Source organism: Sus scrofa, chromosome 17 (genome assembly GCF_000003025.6).
Source record: "Sus scrofa isolate TJ Tabasco breed Duroc chromosome 17, Sscrofa11.1, whole genome shotgun sequence".
In the NCBI taxonomy this organism is placed as follows: Eukaryota; Metazoa; Chordata; class Mammalia; order Artiodactyla; family Suidae; genus Sus; species Sus scrofa.
Genome location: NC_010459.5, coordinates 99,519 through 111,773, shown reverse-complemented (window position 1 = coordinate 111,773; position 12,255 = coordinate 99,519). Strand labels below are relative to the sequence as shown.

The following is a 12,255-nucleotide window of genomic DNA, read 5'->3' as shown; positions in this document are numbered from 1 at the left end:
CCACGACTGCTTTCATTGGCATTATTATTATTATTACTATGACTATTACTATGACTACTACTATTACTATTACTATGACTACTGCTATTACTATTACTATTACTATTACTATGACTACTGCTATTACTATTACTGTGACTACTACTATTACTATTATTATTACTATTACTATGACTACTACTATTACTATTACTATGACTGCTACTATTACTATTACTATGACTGCTACTATTACTATTACTATGACTATTACTATGACTACTACTATGACTATTACTATGACTACTACTATTACTATTACTATGACTACTACTATGACTATTACTATGACTACTACTAATACTATGACTACTACTATTAATATTATTATTACTATTACTATGACTACTACTATTACTATGACTATGACTATGACTATTACTATTACTATCACTATTAATATTACTATTGTTTTAAGCCTACAAATAGCTTTTTCTTAGCCTGACCTCTAGCTGATTCAGAAGCAAACGGTATGAAATGGAAGGAAGAAATGGGAAGAAATGGGAAATTCTTCCTTTAAATACTCACTCACTTCAGATAAGTGACCTCAGCATAATTTATTGTCCATCAGTGACTTTAAAGTAGCCACTTCTCTCACATGCTATTCCAGCAGGGCAGAAGACTTCTTTTTCGGCCCTTCATTCTAGCTTTGGATGTAATTTACAAAGATGAACCCTTGAGCATGTAAATGGTCAATTCTACATGGGTGGGCAAGATATTAACTTGATAAAACATATCAAAATAGCTGCTTAATTCAGTTAGCTAGAGTTCTGAAGCTTGAAGCTCTCTCTCTGTATTTTAGAACAGCCCTCATACTTGCTGTAAATTTTGCATCATCAAGTGTAGTCAGGCTGCTTCTTGAGCAAGGCGTTGATATCTCTCCTCAAGATCGCTATGGACGGAATGCAGAAGACTATGCTGTTATCAAGGGTCATCATATGTAAGTGTTTATATTAAATTACCATTTATATCCCTAAACTGAAGTGACAAATCACTTGCCAGTTCCTTGTTATGTGACAGGTGAGCGAGCATTCATAGTTTGATGCAGGTGGCTTGGGAATACCTGGGAAGTACTCCCCATCATCAGCTGGACACCAGGCCAAAGGCCAGACTAGTTTGATGTGGCCTGGGCACAGGATTCTTATTTCCAGTGCTGATCCTTAGGATGCTAACATTGTCTGTTTCATTCCAAGTGTAACCCCTATGTGTGGAGGACAAAGTGTGTCCCATCTCTGATTTTTTGAACTAGCTATCTGGGTCTGAAGTGTTCAGTTTAAACAGAAAATCCTATTTTTTGGTTTTCTTGGGGATTTCCTTCTCTACTCTCCCACTTGACTTTTCCAAGAACCTAAGTGATTCCCTGAGATGAAGGAGACAGTCCTCATCCACAGTCATTAGGAGGGAAAAAGTGATGTTCCAATCATTCCATTGTTTCCATTGATTCCATTGCTGCAGCATTGCTATGAAAACTGGCCTACACAGGGTCTCCTTGGCAGCTGAAACTCTGGAGTCTGGATGTTCTGTAAAGACCTTTTTTTGTCTTCTTGCCTTTTCTAGGGCTGCTCCTGCGGCATATGGAGGTTCCCAGGCTAGGGGTCTAATCGGAGCTGTAGCCACCAGCCTTTGCCAGAGCCACAGCAATGTGGGATCCGAGCCGCATCTGCGAACTACACCACAGCTCACGGCAATGCCGGATCCTTCTGGATCCTTCACCCACTGAGCAAGGCCAGGGATCAAACCTGCAGCCTCATGGTTCCTAGTCGGATTTGTTAACCACCGTGCCACGATGGAAACTCCTGTAAAGACCTTAATTAAAATCATTTTAATGGAAAAGGAAAAAGAAAGTTGTCCTGCAGTAAGGTCATGATGGATCTCTTCTCCCAGGATGCCCTTGTTTATCCTGGTTCCTCTGTCTTCATGGTGACTCACCCTTAGCCTGGATAGTGACACCATTTTCATTCCTCTCACATAGGCTTATGGCTCAGCCACTGCTCCACAGCATTAGCACCAAGTCTGGCAGCTCGGCCTCCTACCTTTAACCATGCACACCCCGCACCCTGCTGCCCAAGCTTTATGTGGAGTGCACATCGTAGCCCAGATCTTCACAAGGAGCTATTCTTGGAGGCTTTTGATTGTCTCTTCTCCTAGCAGATGTTAGTGGGAACCATTTAGGCTGTCAGAGAGATTCCAGTGATGCTGCAGGGAGAGATCAGACTTTGCTTTCTCCTTTAGTACCAGACATGAACCTTAAGGCTGCATTCTATCCTGTGGAGCATCTTAGGTTGTGGAAGGCCCCATGCCATCCTTCCCAGACTAGTAGGTGCCAGCTGGCCTGAGAGTCCATAGTTAAGCTCGGCCCCTCCAGTCATGTTTTCCACTGTCCTCAAAATCTTCCAGATGCTTTCCGTAGGTGTCAACCTTCAACATACTTTCAGATTCTCATTCCTAAAGATGCCATTCACCAGAAATCGCTGAATCTTGAGTAGGTTAGTGGACATTAGCAGAGGGAAGCCCTGGCCATGACTCATCAGTGCCCACCTACAAGTAGGGTTATGTCTTCCATGTAAATTGGAGATGACCATGGAGCTGAAGCATCCTTCTAATACAGACCTGCTGGTTCAGAGTTTGAGCAGATAGAGAAGGAAACAGTAGTGGTCCAAGCCAGGTCCTGACTTCTGTTAGGTTTCTGCTCTTGGTGCGATTAGCTACAATAATGGGGGACCAGGATGTTCTCTAATTTAATGAGGCCATATATTTATAGATAAATTCACTTACAAATGATCTCATAGCTGAGATCCCTAAATGGCAAACCACAAAGAGAGAACAGCTAATCACCATAATTAGAAACATTTTTTTCCCCTGAAACCTGCAATGTTGGACTATTATACCTATGAAAAAACACACATTGGGTTTTCTTTGGGGTTCCAATATACCTCTAGTGATAAAGTTCAAGAAGGAATGATTCTATTCTTTCGGTCTCTCTATGACGTTTTTGGGGATCTATTATCTCCTCAAATCCTCCCAATGCCCTTGTGAATCGAGGCAGTGAGACTCCAGTGTCATAGAAGAAGACGTTGAGCTGAAGAGATGCAACTTTTCCAGGAAAAAATAACAGTTAGTTACAGAGCTAGGATTTCTCAGCTGCAGATACTTTCCATGTACCAAGCTTTCCCTAGTTAATTTATTGCACTTTCCTGCCCTCAATTCAATGACTACTTCACCGTGCTTTATTTTACTCTGTAATTAGATGCTAAGTAAAATACTTGTAAAACATACAAATTTGAAGTATATGGGACAGCTGAAGTTTTCACATTAGCTCTGGTATTGTCAGACATCAAAGAATTTAATATATATGGTAACTGGGTTTTACATGAATATTAAATAGTAATGCTATTTACCATATTCTTTTGTACATAGGAATCACCACATGATTTTGGAGTATAAACGAGAAATGGGACCTAAAACTCCTGCTCAAGATAGTAACCTAGGTAAGACTGCTGATAGGGAATTACTTTTAGTGATCTTACCATAGAGAAAGTAAGAGTGAGGACATTATGAGAATGAAAGAGCAATGAAAAGAACCTTGTGTAAATTGCTTCTGGACTTTTTTAGTTAATTAAATTCTTAATAGTTTAGCATCCAGAATTGTTTAAGAAATCAATTTACATAATTTAATATCAGAGACAGTGTTATTGAAAAGAAATGAATGCATTTAGCTATGGAGCTTAAAATCCTGTAAATAAGAAAAATGGTTTTTTTGTTTGTTTGTTTCTTTGAAGGCCACACCTGAAGCATAAGGATGTTCCCAGGCTAGGGTTCAAATCAGAGCTGAAGCTTCTGGCCCACACCACAGCCACAGAAATACTGGATCTGAGCACATCTGTGACCTATGCTACAGCTTAGGTCCATAACCTGATCCATAACCCACTGAGTGAGTCTAGGGATGGAACTCACATCCTCACAGAGACAACATTGGGTCCTTAGGCTGCTGAGCCACAAGGGAAACTCCTTTTCTTTTTTTGCCTGTTCTAAGGCCGCTTCCGCAGCATATAGATGTTCCCAGTCTAGGGGTCCAATCGGAGCTGTAGCCACCAGCCTTCGCCAGAACCACAGCAGCATGGGATCCGAGCTGCGACTGCAACCTACACCACAGCTCATGGCAGTGCTGGATACTTAACCCACTGAGCAAGGCCAGGGAATGAACCCGCAACCTCATGGTTCCTAGTCGGATTCGTTAACCGCTGAGCCACGACAGGAACTCTTTTTCTTTTTTTAATGGCTATATCTGGCCCAGGGATTGAAACAAAGCTGGAGCTGCAGAAATGCCAGACTCGATAACCCAGTGTGCCAGGCCTCAAGTTGAGTCTGCACCTCTGCAGTGACCCAAGCTGCTGCTAAATAAAAAAGAATTCTATGTTAGTGTGTTGCATTTGCTGTATAATCACATCATAACAAGTCGGTCTTGTTATAAAAATGGCCCTTTACTTTTTTACAACACACGGATTGCGTTTCATAGATGAGTACTAGTCATCGCATGGTGATTAGTCTCCGTACAAAAGTTACCTTCTTGGACTTCCCGTGTGGCTCACAACAAAAAAAGTTACCTTCTTTAAAACTGGGAACTTAGCAGTTGATTCCTGGTACTAGAAACAAATGACAAAAAACAAGAACTGCAGAACTGAGCCAGTGCTCAGCATACCAATAAGATATTATTTTTTAAAGCTACCTGCTAATAATACAGAAGTCTTGCCTGGCCAAGAAGTGCTGGTTATTTTGCATATTGTTACACCCAGCCAAGAGGTCTCGCTTTTACCAACTTCATTCCTCACAAGTCCAAAGAGAGTGAGATGGAATGACTTCATTGGAACCAGATATTTTCTTCTGTTTGTTGGATAAATGTCATGACACTGTAATTTTGTGTGAACAAGATTCTTCTTTGCCATTCGTTAAAGGATTATCCTAACAGTTCCTCAAGTAGCCCAACTTGGGACTCATCCAAATCTTAAAAAAAAGCAGAAAAATACCTCATGTGGTCAAAAGCACTACCATTCCCTGGATGTAGCACCTGGCACAGGGTGCCATCTGAACTGTATGGGGACACCTTAGTATTCCTCTGTCAATCAACGAACTTCCACATGCTGATGTTACAAGTTATTGGAGATAGAAAGATGGTGGTTGTCCTTCAAGTTGCTGATCATAGAGTTGTCCCTGCTTAATGTCTGTATTTTTCTAGGCAGGATTTTCAAAGAAAACATTTTTATTTCTTTGCTAATTGTTCCCTTAACAAATATCTGTCAAGTGTCTAGCAGGTATTAAGCACTATTCTGATGCTCTTGAATGCAATCATTTGAAACCCTGCTCTCCAAAACCTTGTTCGTATCATTGCCACGTTTATTCTTTACCAGACTTGATCTATGATAACTGTTTCCCAAAGCTACCTGGAGTTGATCACTGTCCAGATTTTTCCATTGTTTTTATTGGTGTTGGATAAGTACCAGCTATTTTAAGACCATGGTTAGGAAACAAGTTTTTAAATAGTGGGTGGTCTTTAAGGTAAGCATGCAGAATGAGGAGAAATTGGGCAGCTAGAGAGGCAGAAGGCCAGTGTTTGGTAGGAGAACCATCTGTTAGGATTATCTGTCCTACAAGAAGAACAGCCATGAAAAGCTTTAGATGCACGAGTGAGCTTAGCAGGATTTATAAGCAGCTCTGTTCCACTGGGGCACAAAGGGTGCTATGGGAATGGTTAAGAAAGAAGGCTAGTAGTTCCCGTCGTGGCGCAGTGGTTAACGAATCCGACTAGGAACCATGAGGTTGCGGGTTCGATCCCTGCCCTTGCTCAGTGGGTTAACGATCCGGCGTTGCCATGAGCTGTGGTGTAGGTTGCAGATGCGGCTCGGATCCCGCATTGCTGTGGCTCTGGCGTAGGCCGGTGGCTACAGCTCCGATTAGACCCCTAGCCTGGGAACCTCCATATGCCGCGGGAGCGGCCCAAGAAATAGCAACAACAACAACAACAACAACAACAACAACAACAACAACAACAACAACAACAACAAAGACAAAAAAAAAAAAAGAAGACTAGAGGAGAAGCTAGAGGAAAGTAGGAGAGGCTCTTAACTCCACAAGGGGACAATGTGAAGGTCTCTTGGAGACAATCTGGGACACATTCTGCAGGGCCCCTCCCCCAAGGAATTTGAGTACCAGCCAATTACAAAAATGTGTCTCTGGAGAGGTCCCTGGTGGCTCAGTGAGTTGAGGATCTGGCATTGTTACTGCCATGGCCCTGGTTACAGCTGTGACACAGGTTAGATACCTGGCCTGGAAAAATGGTCACACCTACCTTTATAACTCTTTCATGACTGCAACAGGTGCCCCATGGAGGGGCAGGGAATGTGGTCTGGCCTGGTGAGGACATCTACTGGTGTTTGTCCAGAGATGGTCAAATCCTGGAGGCCAAGGGTGAGGAAAATTCTTGTCTTTCTTCCCTGCTTCTTGTGGAAACACTTGACAGTTTTTCTCAAGTGCTTGCTACGCTCTTCTAGATGAACCCTGGAATGAAATCTGGCAGCATCAGAGGCAAGCCATTGTCAGACCCCTGACTCTGATAGGGAGTCACCATGGCATGTTTTGATGGGAGTCTCTCATTTTGATCATAAGCTATTTAGAGACTAGCAGTGTGGGAAAAGTGACGTCTCATATATCTCATTGCAGAAAACTAAGATAATGCCACAGAGAAAATAGAAGGTGATATGCTGCATATCCTAGTTCTCAGTAGTTTGGAAATTTGGGTGATACCAGTAAAAAGTCAGTATGTGACTGTTTCTGTCACTCTTGATTCTCTTTTAAGTTGCCTTCTAATATCTCCACTTTTATTCCTGCCTTCTGAATCTCAACCCTAATGACAATTGTCTTGGGCTCTACTACTATTAGAGCACATTTCTAACATAACTTATGATCGACAAATGGGTCCAGTTCTTTTAACGTAATTGGCTGCCTATCCTAAATTTTTCTTGTATTGCATTAATTTCCTGTGCTAAACTGCTTTACAACTGTACCACAGTGACAGTGTTGCCGATGATGATCACTCATAATTTTAAAGTGTCTCCTGAATTGTCAAATACGAATTAAGTCTTACCCGGCATAGTTTTAATGTGGAATACATTTAAAGGATTGTGTTTTTTCAGAAATCTGTAACCTATGGTTTAACCAGAATATACTTTCCCTTTTCCCTTCTAAGAGAGTTTAAGAGTACTATTGATTTTTTTTATTTTATTTTTTTATTTTCCCACTGTACAGCAAGGGGGTCAGGTTATCCTTACATGTATACTATTGATTTTTAATAATCAAGTTGACTATTTTTGAGATGGAGTGGCTAACTCACCCTTCATCTCACCCTTCATCTTGGATGCAACTTTTTTTTAGCTTTTTGACTTTTCTGGTCAACACCTGCCCTCAATAGGTGCACCAAGTATTTAGTTTCATAAGATTAAGAAAAATAAAGAAATAAAAAGGACTCTATAATCAGAAGTACATTATTTTATTCTTATGCTAGTTATATGGTTTCACTTATCCCAGTTCATTGATGATTCCTGATTTTATTTTACTTCATTTCATTTCATTTCATTTTTGGTCTTTTTGCCTTTTTTAGGGCCATTTCCCATGGCATATGGAGGCTCCGAGGCTAGGGTCCTAATCGGAGCTGTAGCCACCGTCTATACCAGAGCCACAGCACTGTGGGATCCGAGCCGCATCTGCAACCTACACCACAGCTCACAGCAATGCTGGATCCTTAACTCACTGAGCAAGGCCAGGGATCGAACCCACAACCTCATGGTTCCTAGTCAGATTCGTTAACCACTGAGCCACAATGGAAAGTCCCCTGATGATTTTAAGAATGAATTAAACCCTACTTATTTGGAGAAGATTCACTGATGTTTTCATTTTCTTCATAGGAAAATTCATGCTATAGAACATGTTATTCATCATCAGGATGCTCTCTCTTTTTTAATTCTGTTTAAAATGTGGTTGTTGTTTGAGTCACATTATTTTCTGACATTACTGTTTCATCAATCCCTTTATAACTTTATTGAAATAGATCTAACAGCAGAGGAGTCTCCAAGGCAGATATCAAGAGAAACAGATTCAACACAAGGTATTCTGTGAAAGGACCTGGCTGTAATTCCACATAACACATTCATCCCAATCATAGCAATTTCATGTAAATAATGCAAATGTTTCAGTGGTTCTCCAAACCACACCAGGCAGGGTCAGGCATTTGCTACAATTCCCAGGATTCAGTGTGTGGTTGTAGTCAGGCTTGGGACTGATTACGGTGAAATAATACAAAACAAAATCAGCCCAGGGAAAGATGTGGGGAGTGAAGTCTAGGGGAAAGACAGGTGCACACTGGCAGGAGTCCTCTCCCTGTGGAGTTACCACATGGGCATCATTCCTCCAACATCAGGGGATGACAGGTTTCCTTCCACAGGCTCATCATTCAGACATGCTCTCTCTAGCATATGCCAAATGTCCAGACCCCCAGAAGGAAAGTAGGTGTTCTGCCTAATCCCCATTGTTTGTACTAACTGTGTAGGCACAGGAGCCACTCTCATCCCTGAGAGCGTGGTGGGAACTCTTTCCCAAATCAAGGTCTGCAGGCCCCAACCACTGGCTGGCCATTCAAGCAGAACTTTGCAAGGATGGCAGTCTTAGACCTGCTGTACAGAATCATTTCTACACAGCACTTATAGCCCCATTGTAATTTTTGGTGTTGTCTTAATATTTTATCTTCATAGCAAGTCATACAGGTAACAAGTAATAGCGAATGTTGCATTAGTTTCAGTTGCATCATGCATATGAAGGTGCAGTGCTGTTTTTGGGTTCATTTTGTACTTTTGGTAAATATTTAACATATTTATACAGCAATTCCTGTGACACTCTTAATTAGACTCTATTATAGGTAATTAGACTCTATGCTATTAAGAATTATACTCTTATTTATCTAGATATATGTCTTAGATAAAATAAGCATAATGATTTCTATCTTATACTTAGAATAAAGTTGTCTTTGAATTATATGGATGGCCCAGCTTGGATTCCTATTTGCTACATCCCTGTTCTATTTTAATTAGACATCAAAAAGTCATGACCCTAAGTCTAGTTTCCATCCCTCACCATCCAGGTGAACACCTTTACCTATTTTCTCTCCCCCATCCCCCTTTTAAGAGATTAGGTTTTGTAAAATCATCATCACATAGTCTTTCCTGCTTGTCTCACAAGTAGCATAGGGACAGAAAGAGTTCGTGCCCTAGGTTTTGCCATCCTTGTGATAGGGTGTTTTCATCTGAAACTGGAGAGCCGGAGAAGTTGTGTTATGTCACAGCATAACAGTGCAAGTGTGTTCTCCTCCAACTGCTCCAGGTGATGGAAGTCCAAAAACGTCCTGCTGTTTCAGTTTATAACACTGATTCTACTAATGCTCTCCTCTTCTGTCAGTCTCATAGAGTTTGGGTAGACCTATGGTCATTATAAAGAGCAGTTCACTTTTAGGCAACAAATAGAGATAAAGACCACTCTGTTTTTGCATTTGGTGAACATAAAGGAAGGGAAGTGGTTCTTGTGCATTAATTGCATATTAACAGAGCATATTTTGAATATTCCATAAGTTTTTGGTCACTTACAATATGTTTTCCTTTTTTTTGTTCCATAGTGCATGAGAGTTCTGAAGAAGACTCTTTAAGCAGGTAGGATTTATGGGTTTTTAAGAATAACATGTTTAGGGCACACAGAGGAAAGAAACTAACATCTGTTGTGTGTTCTCCTCTGGGTTAGGCACTGTGGTGTGTGCTTAATTGTTGTTACCTCATAGAGTCCTGACAACTGCTTTGTCACATGGCTGTACTATTATAGTTTATGTTTCATTAATTAGGTAACTGTGGTTTAAGGAGCTTGATTAACTGATCTCTGATTCTGTAGTTAAGAAGTAGCTTATCTTGTTTTGATGGTTAGCCTGGCTGTCTCCCAGACCCCCTCTCTCATCCGTCAGCAGAGACTGAGAAGTCCATGCAGCACTAGGGCCGAGATAGAGACCCCAATCAGATCAGCTCAGAAAGCCAAACCTAGTTCTGTAAGAGCTCTGATTTAGAGTTTTCCTAAGAAGGCTAGTTTGTCCAAGGCTTTGTCCTGATGTATTTGACAGTCACAGTGGCAACTAGTACCTTATTTTGACCATGAAAGTGTTAGGGCAGAACCCAGGTAGCTGTGGCCACAGAACCATGGAGTTTGACACAGGCAAGACCTTACTAGGCAAGTCTTCTTAGGTAGAATGATATCGACTTGCCTTAAGATGAATTTTTTTTTGAGGAGGAAAGTATCTATGTAGAGACCATGTTATTGAATTAAATTCCACATCTGTAGAGAGCAGATTTCTATTCAGTGTCTCAACTTGCTGACCTCCAAGTCTGGTTTTCCCCTCAGGTTAGGACCCTTGCCTGGTTCTCTGAAATTTTCTCTTTTGTTCCCAGAATCTCTTTTCTTCTTACATATCAGTCATAGACCTCAGTTGGGTGGCTTGCTCCACACCTGTGTTGGGAGTGGATGACAGAGGCTCCAGTAACCCGTTGGCTAGGAACAGGGAATTAGGGAGTTCCTGCTCATGGTTCTCTGAGCCCATCATTGTTGTAGAAACCATTGCCTTCATGGGCTGAAACCATAAAAATGGGCGACTGACCCTGAGGTCTGCAGAAGTGTGATGTGGGAGAGCAGCCCATAGGAAGGGAGATATTTAGCAGTCCATAAAAAACAACAGAAGCCTAGCTCCCAGGACTCTGTTTTTACAGCCCTCTCTCTCCTTGGGTATCTGGGTGCCTGGATAGGATTTTTGAGACCTGGCTAGTTTATGTGGACCTGAATAACCAGGTCTTGTATGGGAATACTAATTAGACTTTATAATTTTTATTTATGCACCCCTCTGGGAATAGTTTAGCATATGAATTTAACATATACATTTGTTCTTTGACTTTCATCTTCAGCCGCACCTTTGGCATGTGGAGGTTCCCGAGCCAGGGTTTGAATCCAAGCCATAGCTGCCACCTATCCAACTGCTGCTGCAATGCTGGATCCTTAACGCACTGTGCCATGGTGGGAACTCCTCTCTTTGACTTTTGTACATTCCACTTTCAAACATTTCAAGGAACTCCCTGTACTGTTCTAGAGGAAAGGCAAGGAATGGGGCCTTCTTGATAAGTGTTTTCGCTGCTAAAGAACCAAGACTGCCTTTTTTGACACACACAGATTAGTCTTTGAACCAAGGACAGACAATGGAGAAGGAACAGTGCATCTTTCTACTTTGTTTTAGGTCAAGTGTGTTCCAGTTTAACCGAACAAAAGATAAGCCCCTTGTAAACAGGATTTTCAGTTCCGCTCTTAAGATGTTTGGTGCAAACACATTAGTCTCAGGGTCTGCTGGCATATTGACTTTTACTCTTTGTTATGGGAATGAAGATTGGGTCTTTACTAGATATTTGATATGTCGGGAGTGATGGAAGCAGACATAAGTAGCAAAAATCTTGTTAAAAACAGAGGCCACTTTTTAATTATGTCAGGGACCTTTATTTAATACATAGAGACCCAATCCTCAACTTAATTTTGTTGGTGGTATTGTTTAAAGAAATGAACTCAACTCTACCCAATATTCTCAGTTAATCTATATAGGCAAAGAGTCTGAAAAAGAATGGATAAGTGTATATGTGTAATGGGATCATTTTGTTGTACATCAGAATTACCACAACATTGCAGAGCAGAAATGACCCCAGCATTGTAAATCAACTATACTTGCATCAAATGTCAAAAAGTAACTGACTCAGTTTTCTTGTATGTCTTTGCCATAAAGTTTTTCCAGCAAACCTCATGTTGATGATACATGGCCTACATCAGATACAGTCACTGATTTTGATCTCGAGGTAAAGTGCTCTTGTGAAATGAGTTTTCCTGCTGAATTTAATTTTGTGTAGTATTTACTCTGTAAAATGTATGAATGTTCTACCTGTCATTATTTTATGTTTGTAATGGAAAGCTGGTTAGAGGAAACCATTTTATAAGTATGACTAGGTGAGGTTGTTTGGTTTGGTTTGGTTATTTTCTTTGGTGGGGCATGAAGAAAAAACGAGCTGGAAATTATATAATGACAGGACAGTTGTGTTGGGAAAAGCTTTC

The 12,255-nt window shown here is 41.0% G+C and overlaps 1 protein-coding gene across 1 annotated transcript in view; it reads left to right on the top strand.

The window, feature by feature from the left end:
- The window catches only part of LOC110257476 (ankyrin repeat domain-containing protein 26-like), a 117,827-nt gene that overhangs the window by 8,967 nt on the left and 96,605 nt on the right, over positions 1–12,255 (top strand). Inside the window, exons 5-10 of the mRNA XM_021078196.1 lie at positions 842–979; positions 3,457–3,527; positions 6,411–6,447; positions 7,992–8,194; positions 9,752–9,785; positions 11,933–12,002. Coding sequence (XP_020933855.1) covers positions 842–979; positions 3,457–3,527; positions 6,411–6,447; positions 7,992–8,194; positions 9,752–9,785; positions 11,933–12,002 — 553 coding nt within the window. The remainder of the gene's footprint in view (positions 1–841; positions 980–3,456; positions 3,528–6,410; positions 6,448–7,991; positions 8,195–9,751; positions 9,786–11,932; positions 12,003–12,255) is intronic.